A 23916-nucleotide genomic window follows, 5' to 3' on the forward strand; every position below is an offset into this window, starting at 1 on the left:
TGCCTATAGTTGGTGATATGTGGTGCTGCACTCAAGCTCTGAGCTGGAGCACTGTACTACTGTTTTGAGCCCCTTTTTGGCTGCGCTTACTTTAGAAGTGCAGTTCGTGAACATCAATGGGCTTACTCTTTTGTAGGGGGATGAATTTCACTCCCTAAACTCCTCATTACTCCTGCCTAAACCCATTCCATTTAGTAGTAAATATGCTCCTTAACCAGCCACTCTCTGTAGTCTTCCAACATTCATAAGTAGTAGACGTAATGTGAGGATCTCACCATAGAAAAGATAGGAAAGGTGGTGGTGGAAATTTCCACTGGTAGGTTTGTGAACAGCATTTTGTACCACTTTAGCAATACAACTGTATTACTACTAAACATACTACAAAATGCAGTTTGCTAATAGGCCCCAAATATGTTTATTTTATAGTCCAAGCACGTTTCAAAAGGATCTTATTTCCAATTAACATGTAAGGGTCAAGTAGGGAGCAGAAAATATGCAATAATATGTCACAATATCTCAAATGAGGAACATTAAACCCTAAAGTCCAGGATTAGTGTAAACCACCAGGAGAAGCTAATTTTGATTAATGCCCAGGAGCGGTAATCCCTGTGAAGCCAGTGGTAGTACTTCAGATCGAAAATCCTTAATTTCCAGGAGCAGCTGTACCCACCTAGAGAAGCTGGTGTTGATTGATACCTAGGAGTTGTAACTCAGCGATGTCAATGGTAATACCTCAAAGCCATAATCCCTGAAGACTGTAAGTAACCACCCAGGGAAGCAGGTGTTGAGTAACACCCATGAACTGTGATCCCAATGAAGCTGGTAGTGGATTATACCAAGGAGCGATAAGGTACCCAGGGCAGTTGCCAGTGGATTTTAGTCAGTTTCAAATCCCTGCGTTAACGGTAATGGTTTAAAATCTATGAGAGATTATATAAAACCGGGATGTATTGAGTAAAAAGGTAAGAGTTTACCTGCCAGTATGGGGTTGTACAGACAAAATGTATAGCCTTAAGCTTCTTCCAGGACCAAACATGAGTGATGGTTTAGAGCTTCTGCCCTTTAGCGGGACCACGGGGACAGATGCCCTGCAGAACTCGTATAAGTAGGATGAAGAGGGGAATGGTTGAAGCCCTGTGTCACATGATCAAGAATCAAGATATCAGAGCCCTCCAAAAGAGTACACAAGTACAAGGTAGGTGCTATCTTAACTGAAAGTGAAACACTTGGACTAGCTAAGGCCATAGGAAATTAGATTAGAGCAATCATCATTCAATGTATCCCAAAAAGGTTTCATAGAAAGCGCTGCAATGTTATCCCAGAGAATAAGAAAACGTGTTGTAGGTGGTGTATAATTACCCAGAGTTAAGTGCAGTGTTCCGCATGCACTTGCATAAATTCATCAAGACATTGGGAAACACATTTACCTATTATTCTTGTGGTTTTAGAAGTTCTGAACATACTTCCCGTCTTCCAAAATAGCGCTTCTCTGTGATCTAAATATCCTCACAAGTTTCACCCCAAATTTTCCCTTTCTTCAAAGTGCTTCCTTTGTTTTGTCATTTTCCCACAAGGAGGAACTAACCTACCCTGCTCTTCAACTCTCCAGCCTTACCTGTAGCCTTGTCTGTGCTTTAGGTATCCCGTTAATTCCTTTTGATCTTGTCTTTCTTTAGTGACCTGTCTGGGATGCCTCAGCTGCTGGACTCCAGGTCACTGCTTCTCATCGTTCTTTCTGGTGTCAGTTTTCCTTTTCATCAGTCGCCAGATCCTCCGCCCACGTCCATTCTTCTGCCCCTAATGTGTTCTGGCTCTCCGAGGGCTTTTTTTCACCAGTAGTCTGTATTGGCTCATCTTTTCTCCAAAATAACTTTGTATTTACTAAGTTCTTCCGACTTCCTGTTTGTCCCCTCCACACACCGCAGTGTGTTTTTTCCGCAGAGGGAGATCCTCTACACCCCACTTCTTTTCATTGGTTGTACTTCTTTATGGGGTTTCAAACTATTTAAAATCGGATCTGTGTTTCTAAGAAAAAAGTGCCTGGAACAGTGTTTTTTTCTTTTGGTGACATACTTTTCTGAAGTGTCATTTTGAAGCAGTCAGGTTATATCTAAGTTTTCCACTGAAGGCTCACCGGAAGGGTCTTGTGGGTGATATTTGTATTGTGTCCATCCGGGGAAACACGTTGATTGAAGATTCAGACAACATTCATCATTTTTGGGCTATCCTTGAATAATACTCTAAAACTTTAATGGTTCACGACTTCCAACTAATGTGAGACAAAGGCTATAGCGTTTTAGACCACCCAAATGATTTTAGATACATTAAGGAGCACTGTGTTTCCATTCAGGGTTCCTTGAACCTTTGGCTTAGTGTCTTCTCTCTTTAAAAGGTCAGAAGTTGGGTGCATTGATTTACTGAGGATTATCTGTTGAAGCCATCTAAATGTCTTCAGATACTTTTGGAGCCTAAGAGGGCGGGCTGGGTCGGTGAAAAAATCCTATTTTTGGCCCAACCTTTACTTGTTTTCACATATTTCCAGATTCCAAGTCCAAAGTACAGATAAATATTGCCCACTGCCTGATGTTTCATCATTGATGTTAAATCTTTTTATATTTCAGCCATGCCATACAAGTGTCTGCTCTGCCAACAACGATGTTGCTGAAAAGCCATTTCTCAGTTCAACTGAAAGCTCTGTGCAAAAACAATCACATTCGGCTCACAATGCCACTTTAAATTTGTCACAAAGTGAGAACAGGACAATAGTAGTGATGGAAAAAATCTGAGTGAAGAAGCTTTTCTGGAATTTGGTTGTTTCAGTAGGACATTCACAGCCTAGAACTATTAAGGTGCTATTACCCCATCCATGGCAGGACTCTGCTCTTAGCGCTAGACCTACTTGGCAAGAAAATCGACTGATGAATAGAATATTTTATTCTAATTGCCTTTTACACTGCTGATGTCTGAAAGAGAGGGGATTCTCACATTTGCCAACAACCTGGGCAGCTGAATCTGCTTAGTCTCTAAGGAGTGTCCTGAAGGCTAGGAACACCAGAGCAGCCAGGTGATACTTCAGTGGAAGACATGACGTAAAAGACGTCTTGGATGCAGAAAGCTATGCCACCACGACTACACTCAGGGATGAGAAGTACATATCAAAGGATGAAAGACGAGTTGAATAAATAAAGAAAGCAGAGAAGTACAGTTGTTTTTTAGAGAAAGGACAAATAACACATCTTACTTTCACACAGTGGAGGCTCACCAGACCATCTTCCAGAAGGTAGGCATTCACGAATGGCAGAGCCCCACAGTGCATGTTCTCCACAGGTATATGACACAGTCTGGAGCATGCCAAAGCGATTTCCATTCCTGCTACCTCCAATGGGAATACCTGGGTCTGGGCATATGAACTCTGTAATGCAATAAAAAGTAGAAACGTTTTTAGAATAGCCACAATGAGTTTATGCGCGAATCCTCACACAGCGTTTACTTTACAAAAACACATGAGGTTCACCAGAATTCAAAGTGTAGCACAGTATGCCAACTGCATGATAGATGGAACTGTGTTACAGATGACAGCCTGGCTCATCTAGTCAACCTGTTCTCTACCCACTGAAAGAGAATCTTTTTTAATCTCCAGCTGTCTATTTATTCTAAAGACATATATGTTACATGTGTTACTTTATGCACTTTATTGCCAGCACTTGCTTATTACTTCTCATGCTATTACAACTGGGGTGGTGCTCCCTACAATAAAAAAAGTAGGACAAAATAAATAGTTAATGTGTATCTCTCTACTTATTTGGCATATTTGACAAGTGGACAGAAACCTAGAAGCTGGGTCATCTCAACCTGCACTATATAAAAATAAATTATAGTCTCAAGTACAACTAAAAATGTACTAAGGTAAAACATCCTGTTGCCCTCCCTAGCACACATCTACGTCACACACATTTCAATGCAAGCCACAGGCTACATTCCAAGTAGCCTCATCTTCTCTGCCTTGGAATAAACAGGACCCAGATGCCTCTGGCAGACTGGATGCGGACTAGCAAACTTTATGTAGTTGGACCCCTTCCATAATGCCCTAGACAAGCTAAAAAATATTGAAAGCAGTACTTCTCTGAGGAATTCCAATACATTAAGAAGCACTGGCTGCTGCATCAGAGCCAATAACTTTTCATTCTTACTCTGCCTAAGTGGCAAGAGATGGTTCTAGAGGATGCTATTTCGAGTGACTCAAACTGCACCAAACTTACGAGACTCAGATCTGTAGGGGAAAACAGCTTAAAGATATGCTACAAACCACAAAATGGCAATCAGACCTCTAGAAAAGGCAATACTCCGTGCCTACGAATAGTGCTAAACTTACACTTACAGGAGGGTGACTGACTGTTAAACTTGGCCCTCTTTGCAGGATCACCCCCAAACCTTTTTGCCTTCACCCCTCCTCTTTCTGAACCCGCTTTTTGTTGGTGTTTAGGATTCTGTGCACTTTACCACTGCTAACCAGTGCTTAAGTGTTTGTACTCTCTCCGTTAAGCATGGTAACATTGGCTTACACCCAATTTGCACATTTAGTTTACTTATAAGTAAGTATGGGCGTAGAATCCGTTTCGCGGGCGAATTTGCAGATTTTTGACGATTTCGCGATCCGTGAATCGCACGAATTTGCACAAAAATCCGCAAATTTGCAAGCTGCAAATTATTTTGCTTGCTCGCGCTCGAAAAATACAATATCGCGCGCGCGGCGTTGACTTACCGTGAATCTGAGTCCGCCGAGTTGTTTTTCTCCCGGTTTGCGTGTGCTGCTCCATTTTCGATCTTGCTGCGTGTTCACGCCAGAGTTTTTCAAACGCAATTACGTTATCACGGCTTGCCATCTTGCACAGCGAGAGTTTGACAACGCGAGTACGTCATAAAGGCCCCTGATCACGCATTGCGGGAGTAAACAATGCCGAACACGTAGATGCGACGCGCAGCTGACTTCCGGCAGGAGATTTGAACAGCTCGCGTTCCCGAAATTGCAAAAATTGCAATTCTGCGCAAGAAATCCACTGCAGGAAGCATAAACCTTGTGAAAATGATGACTTTGATCAGAATAACTCCTCAGATTGACATTTGGCTGCACTTTTTGGTGCAGGAGTCCATTTTTTGGGGGTGGGAGGAAGGAAGTGCCCCAGAGTCTCCAACCTCCTGTTCCTGTCCAGCAGGCTCCTCCCAGTGCTTTGTCCATGTCCTGGTCACTTTTCATTTGGATCTGGAGCTGAAAGGATTACTTTTTGTGGCTGCTGCAGGATATTTGTATTTGAGGACTTTTTGGACTTTGGAGTTTGGATCACTTTTGGCTTTGAGATTTTACAAGTAAGTTGGTGTTGCTTGTTTGGGGCATTGCAGTAGCTGCAACTACAATTTTAAAACTTTTTCACAACTTAAATTTTTTTTTATTGTGGGTAGCCACAGTATCCAGTAGGCCCAGGGTTATTCATTGGTGCATGATACAACTGTTTCTGTGATTTTTTTTTAAACTTACTTCTCATTTATGTCATGGAATTTTAGCTCACTGTTATATGTTGATTTTATTTTAAATTTTGGGGTGCCTGTAAAGCCTCACTAGCCAGTAGGCCCAGGTGTAGTGAGTGGTGCATGGGCCTAGTCTTTCTGTGGGGTGTCTTGAATTTAAACATCATTGAGGGCATGGATGGCATTGGATTGTGGTGATTTTTGTGTGTTTTTTGACTTTTTGGGGTGGTGTTGGGGCCTGGCCATGTGGGTGGGGGCCATTTTGAGGCCTGGGAAAGGCAGGGCCTGGCCATGTGGTGGGGGTTGAGGGGCCATTTTGAAGCCAGGCGGTGTGCTCAGGCCTGCACCCAGTTTGCCTTGCTTTCAACCATTATGCCCAGGGGTACTTAGTGGTGCATGGACCTAGTCTTTCTGTGGGGTGTCTTGAATTTAAACATCATTGAGGGCATGGATGGCATTGAATTGTGGTGATTTTTGAGTATTTTTCGACTTTTAGGGTGTTGTTGGGGCCTGGCCATGTGGGTGGGGGCCATTTTGAGGCCTGGGACAGGCAGGGCCTGGCCATGTGGTGGGTGTCAAGGGGCCATTTTGAAGCCAGGCAGTGTGCTCAGGCCTGCACCCAGTTTGCCTTGCATTAAACCATTATGCCCAGGGGTACTCAGTGGTGCATGAGCCTTGTCTTTCTGTGGGGTGTCTTGAATTTAAACATCATTGAGGGCATGGATGGCATTGGATTGTGGTGATTTGTGTGTGTTTTTCGACTTTTTGGGGTGTTGTTGGGGCCTGGCCATGTGGGTGGGGCCCATTTTGAGGCCTGGGACAGGCAGAGCCTGGCCATGTGGTGGTGGTCAAGGGGCCATTTTAAAGCCAGGCAGTGTGCTCAGGCCTGCACCCAGTTTGCCTTGCTTTCAACCATTATGCCCAGGGGTACTCAGTGGTGCATGGGCCTAGTCTTTCTGTGGGGTGTCTTTAATTTAAACATCATTGAGGGCATGGATGGCATTGAATTGTGGTGATCTTTGAGTGTTTTTCGACTTTTTGGGGCATTGTTGGGGCCTGGCCATGTGGATGGGGGCCATTATGAGGCCTGGGACAGGCAGGGCCTGGCCATGTGGTGGGGTCAAGAGGCCATTTTGAAGCCAGGCAGTGTGCCCAGGCCTGCACCCAGTGTGCCTTGCTTTCAACCATTATGCCCAGGGGTACTCAGTGGTTCATGGGCCTAGTCTTTCTGTGGGGTGTCTTGAATTTAAACATCATTGAGGGCATGGATGGCATTGGATTGTGGTGATGTTTGAGTGTTCTTCGACTTTTTGGGGTGTTGTTGGGACCTAGCCATGTGGGTAGGGGCCATTTTGAGGCCTGGGACAGGCAGGGCCTGGCAATGTGGTGGGTGTCAAGGGGCCATTTTGAAGCCAGGCAGTATGCTCAGGCCTGCACCCAGTTTGCCTTGCATTCAACCATTATGCCCAGGGGTACTCAGTGGTGCATGGGCCTAGTCTTTCTGTGGGGTGTCTTGAATTTAAACATCATTGAGGGCATGGATGGCATTGGATTGTGGTGATTTTGTTTAGTGTTTTTCGACTTTTTGGGGTGTTGTTGGGGCCTAGCCATGTGGGTGGGGACCATTTTGAGGCCTGGGAGAGGCAGGGCCTGGCCATGTGGTGGAGGTCAAGGGGTCATTTTGAAGCCAGGCAGTGTGCTCAGGCCTGCACCCAGTTTGCCTTGCTTTCAACCATTATGCCCAGGGGTACTCAGTGGTGCATGGGCCTAGTCTTTCTGTGGGGTGTCTTGAATTTAAACATAATTGAGGGCATGGATGGCATTGGATTGTGGTAATTTTTGTGTGTTTTTCGACTTTTTGGGGTGTATAACTGATGTTCCTCTGGCTTCCATTGCTTTTAGGTACACAAGAGAACCACCAGTGCCAGGAAGAAGTCCTGCAGCGGTGTGAGCAGCACAACGTCACGTGACGTCACGTGTGGCCACAGACAACTCTGCAACTCTGCTGTTTTGACATCTGAAGAAGATGGCCCCAAAGAAAGTTGGCCGTAGCACCTCAGCGAAAAAAGTTGCCGGTGCCACTGCCAGTAAGAAGGAGCAGAAGAAGCAAGTGGCACCACCTACCAAGGAGACTGGTGTGCCCACCGACACCTTTTTTGGGAGAAAAAAAACTACACCTTCAGCAGCTGCGGTGTCCGCCGGGGACCAAGCTAGAAGCAGCCCCTCCGCTTCATTGGGCACAGTGCCACCACGCCAAGTTAGGTCTAAGACCATGAGTGCTGCTGCAGCAGCCATTGTGGTTGTTCAATCGCCATCGACCAGTGATGTTGGCTCATCACAAGAAAGTACCATCCAATCAACGCCTGGTGTAACTCAGCTGACGAGTGTTCAACAACCACAGCCGCAACGACAACCACAGGTGCAACTAGTACAAGCGCAAGTACATGGGCAAGGAGAGGAGCAAGGAGAGGTGCAAGTAGAGGCGCAAGGAGAGGCGCAAGTAGAGGCGCAAGGAAAGGCGCATGGACAGGTGCATGGAGAGGTGCAACTAGAGGTTCATGGAGCGGCACAACTGCCTACAACCCTTGTTCCTCCAAAAAGAGGTGAACATCAGGAAATTGATATTCAAGAGGAGGTATCATCCGAGGAAGCCACTCCTCCTGATGATGATCCATTGTCTTCCAGATCCCCATGAAGAAAAAGGTCAAGGAGGGCTACTCCTACTACTACAAGTTCTTCTTCAAGCCCCCTTCATTCTGATGACCTTGATCGTGATTGGAACCCAGCAATGCAGTCTGAGAGTGAGTCACTCCATGAGCCGACAAAGGTAGCTAAGCCTAAAAGGAAGGCTCCCGCAAGGCTTCGACTTATGGGTGATGACGACGAACAAGAAGTGGTGTCTTCTGCTGCTGATGAACAGTCTGACGACGACCCAGTCATCACAGTCGTCACTCCGGCCCCAGCGGGCATGCAGCAGACAAACATTTTGACCCTAACCCGAATGGCTGCTGAGCGGAATATGGACGGCGTGGCACTGGTACTACCACCAACGCAGTTAACTACAACGCCAACACGACCTACAGCTTCCATCTTTTTTAGTCAGAAGAGCCGGCATGGACTTCCATACAGCTCGACCTCAAGTAGTGGTGCTGTAAGTGAACAAAAGAAACGAATTCAGCCACGCCCATCCTCCACTTCATCTGGCATTGAAAGTCAAAGTAGCACCTCCACCACCAGCAGTCATCACCAGTCCCCAGTTTGGGACTTCTTTACTGTTAGAGCAAAGGCGGAAAACATGGTTGTTCGTTTGATTTGTAAAGTATCCGTTAGTCGGGGTAAGCTTAGTACCAACTATGGTACCGGAGGCCAGAGAGGTCATCTCAAACAACACCACCCTATCCAGTGGTATACGCACCTAAGTAAGATCGAGGAAGCCCAACAAAGTAGAACTGATCCAAATGTATCCATTCACATTGCATCTGATGCTGACGAGGGGCTGATTGTGCAGGGGGGAAGTCAAGAATCGAGCGACATTTTTTCTGGTACACCCAGTACCCCTGGCAGCAGCACTGCAGTGGTAGTGCCCACACCCTCTACCCCTGCAACATGTATGAGGCACACTAAGAGTCTGGGACGACACCAATGCAAAAAAGTCCATCAATGAGCCTAACTGGTTTGAAGTCTGCATCATCATCATCATCACGTAAAACGGTCCAGCCCACCATTAGAAGCATGTTTTGGCCGGAGGCGCCATTTGAATACAACCACCCAACGGTAAGTCTGTATAACACAAAGCTGGCTAAAATGCTAGCGCTGGACCTTCTCCCTTTTTCTTTCGTGGAAGGGGTGGGGTTTCAGGAATTGGTGGCAACAGTCTGCCCTAAATGGAAGGTTCCTAGCCGGTCCTATTTTGCCAGAGTTTCGGTTCCAGCACTACATCAAGATGTACTGGAGGTGATTGGGGCAGCTTTGCAGAAGAGTGCTGTTCACACTATCCACTTGACAACAGACATGTGGACCAGTTGCCAAGCCCTTGATTACATGTGAATCACTGCACACTGGGTCTCTTTTGAGGGGTCTTTTGCAGGGGTTAGAGACAAGTCAAGTGCAGTTGTTGACCTGGACACAGTTTTTCAAGCTACTCGGAAACATGCAACATTAGCCATCTTTGCCATGGAGAAAACTCATACTGCAGAAAACATTTTGGAGGAGTTTAACAGTAAGGTCTCTGAATGGCTGTAACAAAGAAATCGAATAGTTGGTTATGTTTCCATGGATAATGGCAGTAATATAGTTAAGGCCATGCAGCAAGGTGACTATGTCAGAGTGCCGTGTTTGGCGCACTGTATAAACCTGGTTGTGCAAGATTTCTTGAAAAAGGAAAACACAGTCAGGAAGTTACTGACCACCTGTCGAAGAATCTGCACACATTTCAGCCATTCTTTTAAGGCCCAGAAGGAGCTGAGGAGCATTCAACATGAATGTAAAGTGCCAGTCAAAGGACTCATCCAGGAGGTGGCAACACGTTGGAACTCAACCTTTTACATGCTTCCGCGTCTGTCTGAGCAGTGCATGGTAATCAATGAGTATGTCTTTCAACTAGGTTCTACTATGAAAGACATGAGGCTAGAGTTGGAGGAATGGAAGCTAGGGAAAAGCCTGACAGACATGCTTCGTCCTTTTGAGGTCTTCACGTGTGAAGTCAGCAGGAAGAACTGCTCTTTGGGCAAAGCTATCCCATTGTTGGTCATGCTAGAGCACCAACTGAAGGCGGTGTCTTCAGAGATGCTGGTGAAAAAAGCAAGACGCATATCAGTTGGCGGAGAGCTTATTAAGCCGCCTAGTTGCCAATGAAAGGCTTAAAAACATACATACAGAAGAACATTACATTTGTGCCACTATTCTGGAGCCACGGTACAAAAAGGCAGTGGCCAGCAAAGCATTCATTCCTTTTGATGAAGCAGATGTTTCAAAGTACAAACATTGGCTAGCTGTGTCAGCCACTCGGTTCGAAAAAGATCGGCAGAAAATTCAAGGAGCCGGCAGAAGTCCAACTGAATCAGCAGGCTATCCGGCGTCAAGTTCCACTTCTGAATCTATGGGCGAAGGGAGTCACTTTCCCTCACAGCCGTTAACAACACCAGCAGCAACCGTATCATCATCCTCACCTGCACCAGGCCCAGCTGTAATATTGTCGGAAGCGGATTGGCTAACTCATCAAGGGTTTGCTTGTTCAAGTGCTGCAAAGGCCATAGATGGTACGCAAACTGGAGCAACCATGGAGAACCTTGAGTCGATGTTGCAGGCCTATCTGCATGACCCAACAGAGGTCTTTCTTAATAGGAAACCATTGCTGTATTGGTACAGGAAAATGGCTCTATGGCCACTGATCACCAACCTGGCTGTAAATTATTTGTCTTGCCCACTCGCAAGCGTGTCTCCTGAACGTGTTTTCAGTGCTGCTGGTGCCATTGTAACTTCAAAAAGAACCCGCCTCTCACCCAAAAATGTGGAGAGGTTAACACTGATCAAGATGAATCAGCACTTCATACCACCAGATTCCAAAGTACGTGAATGCACGCAGGAAGAAGAGGACACCGACTTAGGTAACGGAAGTTCTTCTCTGTTACCTGACCTACTCCCGTCTCAATTCATGGAGTTGAGGACGAGCTCTACTTCCCTGACACCGAGCCCTGAAAATGACTTCCTTTTTTCGTCCTTATTCACTTTTATTCCTGTATGTCTTTCTTTGTTTTGCAACTTTTACCACACCAAACCTCTAATCACCTAATCACCATCAGCAGCACTGTCTTCATCTTATATTCCTTATTGATTTGAAGGTGCCGCAGTCTGCATTCCTGAGGTTCACAAGTTCACAACTCAATCATGCTCCTTTATACTCCTCCTCCAGACTCCCCCTATCCATTTCCCTCAAGGCAGATGGATGGATTACGACGAGTCCCCTCAAGTGGGACTGAAATTACTGACTGACTACATGCTTGCTGAATGCTGACAGAGTTACTTCTGATATTGACAGGAGAGGCTGCCCTGTGGGCCCTCACTTTCCGAAGAAGATGCGGACAAAAAGTATAACAGGTTGCATGCAGTGGACGGCAATGGCTGTCTGGCTCTGATGAAACCAATTGCTGTTTGTTTTTTGTGCATGAAATGATGATTCATATGTCTTGACTTAGTTATTATTTAATCTTTTACACAGTAATTGTAACTCATGTCAACAACTCTGTTTTTTTTACCTTGTTTAATTCAAATTGTACTTCAAATTCAGGGGCCACTACATTGCATTTCACAATATGCAAAATGTCCTTGGAGCGGACTCACTTGCCAATATACCATGATGATTGATTAAATAATATATCTTATTTCTTTACAGTCACTCACTGGGATGGATGGATCATCAGCGTCGGTTTACGGAAGAACTATGGCCAATTCGTGAGTGGCAAACAGGTAAACCAGTCTACAACAACTACTACAGCAGAACTACATGTCTGTCAATTCGTGGTATGTAGTGGTTGAGTGTGAGGCAGTGTACTGTTGTTGTTATGCCAGGCAGAGTCCACTCCAGACAGCAGTTCATGTAAAATTGGGGCTATGTGGCTTGCTGCATACAATTAGATATGCTTTGTCTGTATGACAAAGAGCCTAGGTATGTTACATCAGGTTGCTTCACTCAGTGGTGCCTGCCTTGACCGTCTGCATGGCACTGCCTCAAGCTTGGGCCAAACATCTGTTATGTGTGCGAAATTTGCTGTTTTTTGTTTTTTCGCGAATCTCGCGAAATTACCGAAAAATCGCAAATTCTGTAGCTCACTTTCGTGTTTTCGGGGGCCTGCTTTGGGGGGGTTCCTGGTGATTGGGTGGGGTTGTAGGGTCTTGGAGCGAAGCTGGGTATGAATATTTTTGATTGCAAGTGGTTTAGAGAAAATCCATGGTGGCAAATCGAAGCCCATGTTAAATGTGAACACATCTAACATGGGCTTCGATTGGAATTCATAGAGCATATTATCAAGGCCATTATCGCCGCTTTATCGGCAGTTTCCTGCCGATAAAAGCGGCGATAATGTATCGCCTGTCCTTGATAATATGCCCCTTAGTATTTTTTAATTTGTGGCTGCTTCAACTACAGTAAAGTACTGCTTTTTTATGTGATAACCCCTAATATTATCGTAAACTGTTGATTAACCTTTTCATAAATGTAATTCTATGTCTCAATCTGAGAAGAAGTAATACACACAGTACTGTCTCTTACAAGAACTGTTCGGAGGGTGTGGTCATGATGGCGTATTAGTAAAATAGCTATGCCGTGGCTCCGCCTCAACAAATATTGATGCCAGATTACTGTAGATAGGAGGCCCCTGCATCACACGGGAGAGCACTATGATGCTGCACATCTGGGGAGGAGGGCCAGTTTTGAGGCCCGGCCGGGACAGCAGTGGAGAGGGACTTCAGCCACGGCGAGCCTCTGTTACAACAAAACGGTGTGCCACAGTCTAGCTTTCAAGGACTTTCAGGAGGCGTTTTTGGGACACCAGACTGACAGTGAGAGGCATTTTGAGGTTGCAACTGTTTGAAGAGCATAAGATGAGTAGCGCCTAGCGACCGGGTGGATGTGGGCCCCTGGTCCAGGAGGCTATTTATTGATGGTTCTGCCAGAGCTGTTTTCTCTGCATGTTAAACACTTCAAAAATTGGGCTTACACTAACCGAGGGTGTGTTTACAATTGTCCTCCATCTTGCACCTCAGCAACAATGTTAACTGTTGTTGGTATTCTCGGTCTAAATAAAGAATTGCAAGACTCACACTAATAACAGAGAATGTTCCCAAATACGTTTCCTCTTCCTGTACCTAATCAACAACATTCCAACTGTCCCAGGCTATTGCTATACAATGTGTCACTTGAATTGCGTGAATTAACTGTGAGAATGTCTGCAGACCCAATGTAGTACTAGCATGACAGAAACTTCAAATTTATTCTGTACCAAAATGTTTCTTATTGCCCGTTCCCTGTTGGGGCACATCCTGAGAACCATGTACAATGTATGAATACCTTTGTCTAAAGTCCTATAAAAGGACAAGTAGATTTCTATGTTTAGAGACCCCTTTCCCCCACCGTTAGAAGGCGAACCTATGCCAGAGCTCACTTAGAACTGTACTGAGTTCTTTGTACCTATGATTTGTATACTTTGCTGCTGAGTACCTATGGCATGTTTTCTGTAATCTGCCTATTGATTCTTAACATAAAGCTTTGAAACAACACCCCGTATATGTCATTCTTACAAGAATGGTTAATACCTGCTACTGAGCTTAATCAGTTGACTGAAAGTTACTGCTCCATCCAGGGAGCATCAAAGTTCGTATTGGGACTACTTCACTCTCGGTCCTAGCTATTGGCATGCCTCATTAGTTGGATTACAGGATACGTTTGCGCCCTGCAGGGAGGCCCTATTTGGTCCTGTGCCCCATACTTTAGGACTATTAGGGTGGGGGTTAGCACTACTTGGCCTGCCAAGTGGGAGATATGACAATGATGACCCCTCCTAAAGAAACCATCTGCCAACCCAGCAGAACCGAAGAACTACCGGCCCACCGCCCTGCTCCCCTTTCCGGTGAAGGTTCTCGAAAAGCCAATCAGCCAGCCACTCACCAAACACCTAGAACACAACAACCTCCTGGACCCCTCCCAATCCAGATTCCGAGCCAACCACAGCACTGAGACAACCCATATCGCAGCCACCGACGACATCAAGGCCCTCTTGGACCGCAGTGAAACAGCAGCCCTCAACCTCCTGGGCCTGTTGCCACTTTTGACACTGTCTCCCACCACAGCCTGATCAACAGACTCCACCACATCGGAATCCAAGGAGACACCCTTAAATGGATCACCTCACACGTCACCAGAAGGACCCAGAGAATCCGCCTCCCACCGTTTGCCTCAGAACCCAAGGAGATCATCTGTGGTGTTCCACAAGGAGCCTCCCTCAGCTCCATCCTCTTCGACATGTACATAACCCCCCATTGCCAATACAACAGGATTGCACAGTCTTAACATCATCTTCTACGCCAATGACACCCAGCACATCATCTTGCTGTCAGGAGACTCCTCCACCAGCAGAGCCAACTTCCACAAATTATGAAGAATCATCATTGACTGGATGAAGGACAACTGCCCCAAGCTCAACACAGACAATACAGAAGTCTTTGAAAACAACACCTTGCCATGGAACAATGCCTGGTGGCCTGCTGAACTAGGCCTGTTCCCCGCATAACAGACCATGCCCACAACCTCAGCATCATATTGGATAGCAAGTTATCTATTCATAAACAGGTAACACAGTCTCATCTGCCTGCTGCCACACCCAATGCATGCTCCGAAAGAGTTTTAGGTATTTGTATTTTTTTTTGTATTTGTGGTATACTTGTATAGCGCAAACCTGTCACCACCAAGGGCACCCTGGCGCTTTGACCCATGATCCAACAAATTCAGTAGCTCAACCTGTCCTAGGAAAGAGGTAAGTTTTCAGCGCCTTTCTGAAGGCTAAAAGATCTTCAAGACTTCTCAGGGTTATTGGCAAGGAGTTCCAGAGTTTGGCCGCCGCTACTCTAAACGAGCGGCCACCCATCCTCACTCTCTGGAAGCGCGGAACTACAAGTAGCCTGGATGACGAGGAACGTAAAGCTCGAGATGGAAGGTACCAGGCAAACATTCGCCGCAAAGGGATTGGGCCCAGGCCATGGATAGCCCTGAACACAATACACGCTGCTTTGTAGCGAACGCGTAACTGGACCGGCAGCCAATGGAGTTCCTGTAGCGCTGTTGTAGAAGAGCTGTGGTAGGGGCGGGAAAGGGCGAGTTTGGCAGCCATATTTTGCACCCTTTGAAGCTTGCCCAGAAGTGTTACCGGGGCCTCCAGAAGTAGTGCGTTACAATAGTCAAGTCGACTTAGGATGGTACTTCGCACTACTTCTGGTCTGGCTTGCTCAGGTAGGAGGGGTAAAACCTTGCGCAGCATGCGGATCAACATCATGCACGTTGAGGTGGTCTTATTTACGTGCAGATCCAGCTGCAGGTTGGGCCCAAAAATGACGCCCAGATTACGCGCCGATTGTGCGGCTGACACCGTCTCTGAAAAGGACGGGGGCCAAAAGTTATCTGGGAGATCTCGGGGAACTCGGTCATTGGAACAATACAGGACCTCTGTCTTGGTTCCATTGAACTGTAACAAGTTCAGACGGAGCCATTCCGCTGTAGCCTGCATGCACCGGTGGAAGGTCTCCAATGGGACTGCATCCTGTCCCTCCAGAAAAAAGACCAGCTGGGTATCATCCGCATAATTAAATGCGAAGATCCCAAATGATTTAATGAGCTGGACTAGAGGGCGGAGGTAGATATTAAAGAGTATAGGGCTGATGGCTGAGCCCTGAGGTACTCCTTGTCCCACTCTCCGCTCCTCTGAGCTGAAGGGAGGGAGCGAAACCCGTTGCTGACAGCTGTCCAAGTAGGAGATTAACCAGTCCCTGGCCTTATCTTTGACCCCGCATTCTTCCAGCCTCGAAATCAAGGTAGGATGACTGACCGTGTCGAACGCGGCCGACATATCGAGCAGCACCAAAAATGCTGCCCGACCACTGTCGACTCGCGCCCGCAGATTGTCTAACACGGTCACCAACGCGGATTCCGTCCCATGAGCTGGGCGAAAACCAAATTGCGTTTCATCCAGCCAGGTGTTCCCTTCTAAGAAGCCGGACAGAGTGCGGCTAACCAATTTTTCCATGATTTTGACTGGAAAAGGAAGCAGGGAGATTGGCCGGTAGTTGGAAAGGCACATAGAGTCGAGCGTAGGTTTTTTTAAGAGCGGAGATACCACTGCCTTCTTCCAGCAGCCCGGTACAGTCCCTGTTTCAAACGACTGGCAACAGATGGCATGCAAGGGCTGGAAAAGATCCTCTTTAAACACCTTCCAGAGTTTTGGAGGAAGAGGATCAAGAGGCGAGCCGGATGAAATCGTAAGGGCTAGGCTGCCAAACTCCTCCAAAGAGGGAAGGGGAAAGCTGCTCAGCTGGGGTCGACTGGCCTCAATCGCCGGAGCTCCCAAACTGAGAGCCGGATCCGAGGAGTAAGGAGAAAAGCTACTCAGCCGGGGTCGACTGGCTTCAATCGCCGGAGCTCCCAAGCTGAGAGCCGGATCCAAGGAGGGAGAGGAAAAGCTACTCAGCTGGGGTCGACTGGCCTCACTCGCCGGAGCTCCCAGACTGAGGGCCGGATCCAAAGAGGGAGGGGAAAGGCTACTCAACCGGGGTCGACTGGCCTCACACGCCGGAGCTCCCAGACTGAGGGCCGGATCCAAAGAGGTGGCTCCCTATCAACACCAGAAGGACCACCACTCAGGCCCTTGTCACCAGCATGCTGGAGTATGGGAACACCCTCTAGGTAGGAACCCCTATACGCCTCTCGAAGAGACTACAGACAATATAAGACTCAGCTGCGAGACTCATCCTCGCCCTCCCCAGACACAAACGACGTCACTCCACATCGATCCAGAAGAGATGCCAGTTCAAGATGTTAACCCACACTTACGAAGCCCTACACAACAAAGGATATACATCAACAAATGACCTTTCACCAACCAACTAGACACCTGTGATCTACCTCCCTCTTCCTCGCAGATGGCCCCCAGAGCTGCCGATCCAGCGGAGGCGCTCCTTGTCTCACCTGGTGGCCAAAGCCTTGAACAACTTTCCCCTGCATCTTAGGCGCTCCTCATCACTATGCGAATTTAGGAAATTCCTGGCTGATTAAATTAACAGAGCACAGCGAAGCACCAAAGCGCCTTGAGACCCTCATGGGTGATTTGCCACACTTTATAAATCTTGATTGATTGATTGATTGATTGATTGATTGATTGATTGATTGATTGATTGATAATGTATTGGAGCAGGTCTGGGTTCGAGGCGATCCTCCAAATCTTAATGCAAAATAGGGTCAAAGCTTTGCCACTGAAAGAAATGTAAAATATGATGGTTCGGGGAACGACATGGTTGGGACCTGTACTTATGTGGAAGTAAGTAAAACAACAAACAAACAAACAAATGAGTCTCGCATTGAAGATGTACCAGCTTTACTGATCCCCTATAATGACTATATTGAATTTTAGGTATGTAGGCCCCCAGAGTGCGCTAAAAAACAAGGCAGCCTTCCAGGAACACTGTACAGAAGGGTGTAGAGTTATATTTAGGATTGTTGTGGAGGGCTTGTCTGAGCCTGGTGGTCCAACTGGGACCCCCCATCTTCCCAAAAAAAGACATCTGGAGGTGGCCTTATGGTCTATCTGAACAAAGCAAGGCCCGCAACCCGAACTGGTAAAATCAGGTAAACAAGAATCTGCTGTGCAGGCTGCAGATACACAGACCCCAACCATGCCCTTGACAAAGCCAGATCTCTTGTAGAGCTTGTGCATTTTTAAAACAGAACTTAAAGCTGGGTTGAGAGTGGACACAGACAAAAGCCTGGCTCAACTGGGTACCGACCTTTGTTCTAAGATCCAGGAGCTCTGATGAACCAGCAATTGTAGGACACACTGGCGAAACTTGAAGACTTTGATTAACACTCCTGCTGGAAACATCTAAGAATTAGAGGACCGGTAGAGGACATTGCTGACTCCAATCTGGAAGCTTCTGTAGTGGGCTTATTGTTCGCATTGTTGGAAGATGAATGCCAGATACAGATGAACATATCTTTTTGGCTAGACTTTTGGAAAAGAATGAAAGCGATCTACATCACGCACAAGCTGCAGCTACTGGGTCTCTCGTCTTTGGTAAAAGTGACCCTGACCTACCTGCCTGTAAGACAGCCACAAACAAATAGGGCTACCCAAGGTGTTTTGCAGCCTCTCAATGTTGCCCAAGGAAGCGAGTGCAGCGATGAACTTCTGAGCATCCAAGGAGACACTGAACTGATAACGTTGGTGGGGAGGAGTCTTGGTTTTTGGTGCCTCCTTCTTTTTCTTCTACTCCTATTCCTGTGTGTGATGAGGGTCTTGCCTGTGGGAAAGGGCCTGGGTGTCGTAAGAGCACAAGGGAGGGAGGATGGAATGAGGGAGCTATTGAAACCTCAGCTGATCTTGGTTGGCCCGTGGGCTTGGAGGGGCCCAAATTAGTCTCTTCACCATTAATGCTTAACCCAGTGCAGGAGCAGTGCCCATTGGCATCTTCTGCTAGGCAGCCCTTTAGGAAAAGACAACTTTTGAGACACACTTACCTAAACTATAGGCATCAGGGGCATTATTTCAAACCTATACTAGGTACTTAAACCACCAAAATCTTGGAAACACAACAAGGTAAAGTAATGGATACTGGGTAGACTGGTCACAAATAAGGAATAGAAAGGACTCCCCAGGGACACACACTCATCCACATTCATAGCAGGGTCATAACTGAGCTACAAATTTTGGTATGGGTGGTACTATACACCCCTCCACCTTCACCTAATGTTTTCTAATTCAAAACTGAGATGCTGGAATGGTATGAGTGCTTTGCTGCACATATGGTGGTGGTGTCCAGAGATTGGTTCTTTCTAGGAGGAAGTGTCCAATACCATTAGGGAAATGTTGGGGTACAAATTTCCGAATTTCCAAGAGGTAATGCTACTGGGCCTGGATCAGGAGGCTGTTAAAGAAATGGCTAAGTGCCAGTGACACATGGTATTGCAGTGTCTAGGGCAACTGGTAGGAAAAGGAAACCCCTGTGCTTTCCCTGTGGTTCCACAAAATCTGGCCCATCCTAGCTTTTGAACGGTCAACTTGTAACAACTTGTAACATGAATGGGTAACATTTATATTTTGTAGGTAAATGGACGCTGGTATACAAAGTACTGTGTTGAGGCTTTCCAAATATATTGCTTTCCCCTCGCTGGAAACACTGGGATGTTTTGATTCAATCTGCTGGTAGAATAATCTATTGTGTTGAAGCTATCTAAATTTATGTATAAAGTTAATGGCATTTTACTGTTTCAAAATGATTTGCACTAAATGTAATAAACAGATTTTAGAAGAAGAAAAAAAAAGAAAAGATATCTATTGATATGGCAGAACATATGTAATTCAACCTTGACTGGGATGTTAACACTGATTTTACTCAATTTAGATTACATCACATTGAGACACTTTGGACAATTTAAGGTGGGCACTCTCTGCAAAAAGAAATATTATTAAGCAAAAGCTTCATACAACACATAGCACAGAGTAAGTGTATGAATATTATCCATATGTAGACCTTAGGTTTGGCACAGTACAGAATAAACATCCATCAATGTAAACATGGCGTTTACAACCCATAGGTATGCAGGGATTGCCCTAGCCTTTCTGATTATCCTCTTATCTCGTCACTCATCATATCCCAAACCCTGTAGTCCCGCCAGGCCTCCCACACGTTTTCCCACTTGCAGGGACTATCTCTGGCTTTTTATATTACTTGTTCTGTCCCCTGGCATCAGTTTAGGTCCACCTCCCAGTCCACAACCTCAGGGGGGCTGTAGCGCCCCAAGCCCTGGCGATGTTCCTCTTAGCTATCCCACCGCCAATCGCAACCAGATCTCAGTATATCTAGGCCATGTGGTTTCCCCAGTAATCCCCAGGAACAGCCATTTCGCATCCAAGGGCACCTCCACCCATTTGACTTGAGACATTAATTCAGTTGTTTTGACCCAGAACACCTGTTTGTGCGGGCATTCCCAGAGACTTCCCTTCCTACAAAGCAACTCTATCAATTCAATACAGTAGTGTCTGTAATTAGTAGGTTTGGTGTAATATTTTCAGATGGATCAGTCTGAAATGGGCGTGTATAGCCATCTCTCGTGGGCTCTGGAAAGCCTCTGTCTAGTCTTCATCATCCAAGTTACCCACATCCACCTCCCATGCCTTCCTCGGAGACTTAAGTGGGTCAGGAGCATTGTTGATCAGTTTGTGATAGATCATTGACACAGCTTGTTTGGAATTGCCTTAAAGACAAGGTCCTCTAGGGCGGAGGACTCTGTGAGTTGTTTGCCCTCTCGTATATGGCATCAGAGTGCATGGCAGAGTTGCAAATATCGAACGAGTTCGCAGTCTGCTAATTCGTATTCTCAGCGTAGATCTGCAAATTTGATAATAGCCTGGTCTCTCCAGAAATTGCCTAGATGTTCGATACCAAGCAGCCCCTAAAACCTCTGAGCCCCCCCCCCTCACCTCGGACAACAACTGGCTGTACCACAGTGGTGTCATTCCAGTGAGTCTCGCTGCCCAAACTAGGATTCTTGTAGCATCTCTCCAGACCTCAACTGTCGTCATTGTATGTTGTGGTATGTCTCTGTCCCTCTTCGCCCCTTCGAGGAAAGCTTCATAGCTCCCACCGCCCATTGCCTCTCTATCTACACTGTACGCACGGTTCCAGCGGTCAGAGAAGACCCAGTCGTTAGTCACAATGAGTTGTGAGGCCTAGTAGTATTTCGGAATGCTCTGGATTGACAATTCCCCATTGTAGATCCCTCTTAGGATATGGACCAATGCTATTCTGGGGGCCCTCCCCACCACAATAACCATCGAATCTTGTGATCTAGGTTTTAAGATGGGCACTCTTGCATGAAGGTCAGGTTTCAGCAGATCATGCGGATCTTGCTCTAATGATTAGGTTTTAAGATTGATGAACTCTGTTGAGAATAACATTATTGTTAGTCTTGTAAAATCTCTTAATGCCTTTATATACAATATCATTTCAATACTGTTGAATCATGTGCTTACATTTTTTTTTTTAATATATAACTAAACCACATTCTTAGTTGTTATAAAAGTGCACGTATTCTTACCATGATTTTCACAGATGGTCAACTTTCCACTCCAGTGGCCATTGGGCAGGCAGGTCCGGACAGCCGAGCCCAGCAGCTCATAGCCTGAGTAACATTCAAACTTTATTGTGCTATTCACCTCGTAATGAGGCTCTTTGGGATGGAAAAATCCATTATCAAATGTTGATGGACGCAGACAGGTCACCGCTATGACATGGTAACAGAAAGACTTTCTTGGTCACATGATTCTTTTGCACCACGAATCACACATAGCAGTCCTGCATAGCATCCAATTTTGAAACGTTTGAAAGACAAGTGTACATTATACCACAAACATCAGTGAGGATCTAGTTTTCTGAACTTCTCAGAAATATGTTGTGCCTCAACGCGCTTTAAAGCTTATTATACAATGCATGCCTCGTTTGCGCAGTATTACATGCATCAGCATTATATTAATTGTATAGTGCCAAAAATCTCACCCCCTCAAAAAAGAGATCAGATCACACCCCAAAATACAAATGGAGGAACGCTAAGAGATTCCCTGGAGATTACTGGCCAGGGCCCCTGTCTTCAGGTGCCCTCTCCTTAGAGAACCCAGACGCTGGATTGGCTGGCCATCTGTGTTTAGACATTGTCATTGTGTGCAAGTAAACATGCTCTGCTAATGCCTGTTCTGTGTAGGAGAAGCTTTCCCTCCTGCTGCCTCCACGCAGAGTGCAAGTGGCGGTGTATATCTATTATGTATGTGGAAGGAATCAGTGTTATCCTGAATTATGCCTTTTCCCACATGCATTGTGCCTATTGTGTGGGTAACAAACTTGCAGAGCGGCTGTGTGTCTGTAACACAACTTCAACTGCAGCGCTGTAACCTGCACGTGGGTATGCTACAACAATGATCCTAGCAGAGAAATCCTTCCACACAGGCTTCCTGGCAGCATTTCTAAAACTGCCAAAAAGCCTGCGTGGATGGATTTAACATTAATAATACCATGTACATTTTATGTACAATGGACATCTGGCACATGCATTTTCATAAACATATCGGACACTAAATGTGCAGGTTTGAGTTGGAGTAAACGGCAGGGTGTTTTTAGTAGGAACACGAATGGTTAGTGGGACTTGTATTTTTTAGTAGGTTTTCATTTTGAACTGACAATTAGTATCAAGTGAATGGTAGAGAGGGAGGTTCACAGGGGGGGGGTGTAATTGCGGTCACAACGCAGCAGTTAGTTGTTTTTTGTACTCGCACGGGGATGAGACGAGGAGGAGAGGTGTCAATTTCACTGCTAAGGAACATTGTTCTAGCATGTGCAGGTACACATTATTATGATTATTTTGGGGAATTCATCACACTTTGTGGGTTTAGATCGACATACACTGGCTGGAGTTCTAGGTTTTGAGTTTTGAATGTCCGTGGGGTTACGTGTTTATGTACTATTTTTTTTTACTAAACTAGCAAGTATTATAGTTTAAAGAATGTGTTAAGATACCGCGGTTTAGGTATGTTGTCTAATGTCATATAATACTAATAGTGGTTTTAAATTTGAATTCATAGCCACCCCTGACGAAGGGCTCTCCAGCTCGAAATGCATTGAGATTACAGGTGTCTAGATTTAATTATGTATTCCCAAATGCTGCAGAAAAAGGCTTGAGGCACATCTGTAGTATTTGAAAATATGGGGATACATACAGCCATTTATGTGATTGGAGACAGCAAAGAGAAAGTTGTGACTAAAACATGGATTAAAAAGGATTACAATGGATTCAAACAGATTATTTAATTCACAATGGAGTTTATGGAATATATCCTGATTCTGCTGTGTGACTAGTGGATGGAGCGCCGAGGCGCTACACTGATCATGGAGAAATCTAACCTTAGACATTTAACAAATTTCATACTCAAACTGGCATGTATAGTGACAAATGGTGTCGCCCATAAAACCGATAAATAGGGTTTTTTGATTCTTTTGGAAAAATAAATAATATGGTCCGTGGGGTGTGCTCATGGCTGATGTTCCTTTTGCTGTTTACCTACAAGTTTGATTACATTTCCATACTTGTTTTTTTACCTTTGGAAATAAAAAATCCTGGTCCAACCAGTTACAATAAAAAAATATGCCTAATTGTTCCTGTGTTTAGGGGCTATGAGGTGCTTATAGAGTGAAATTCAGGACTTGTGCAGTATTTTAGCACTATGGTACAACATTCTTAAAATGCTTCGAAGTAATCCTAGGCAGTACTAGTGAAGATAAACCATGTGCCAGGAGGTATGTGCATACGGTTAAAGGACTTAAGTATACTGATTAAGTAGAAACATTTGCTGAAATTCAAGATATTGCTCTACTAAAGGGCTACCTACTTAAGTTGAGAACAGTTGAATCTGTTGCTGTTTTCCAGGACAGCCGCAAAATATAGAGACAGAAGCCGTTCTGCCCATCTGCCTTGAAGATGAAATGCTGTTCTACAGGTAGCCAGTGCAACTTCCTGAGTAAGAGGGTAATGTGGCAGTTGAGGGGTTGATGATACAACAGCCTGGCAGTTTGGTTTTGTGCCATTTGAAG

General features: G+C 45.7%; 1 protein-coding gene across 9 annotated transcripts in view; it reads right to left on the bottom strand.

Moving 5' to 3' along the window:
• The window catches only part of LOC147729834 (complement factor B-like), an 877333-nt gene that overhangs the window by 725002 nt on the left and 128415 nt on the right, over window positions 1-23916 (bottom strand). For 7 of the 9 annotated variants that reach the window (XM_086954734.1, XM_086954733.1, XM_086954736.1 and 4 more), the window contains exons 3-4: window positions 21377-21562; window positions 3242-3412 (exon numbers count right to left, since the gene is read on the bottom strand). In XM_086954734.1, coding sequence (XP_086810860.1) covers window positions 3242-3412; window positions 21377-21562 — 357 coding nt within the window. The remainder of the gene's footprint in view (window positions 1-3241; window positions 3413-21376; window positions 21563-23916) is intronic. The other 2 variants (XM_086954730.1, XM_086954737.1) reach the window with 2 other exon arrangements.

Source organism: Lissotriton vulgaris, chromosome 2_1, assembly GCF_964263255.1.
Source record: "Lissotriton vulgaris chromosome 2_1, aLisVul1.2, whole genome shotgun sequence".
NCBI classification, from domain to species: Eukaryota; Metazoa; Chordata; class Amphibia; order Caudata; family Salamandridae; genus Lissotriton; species Lissotriton vulgaris.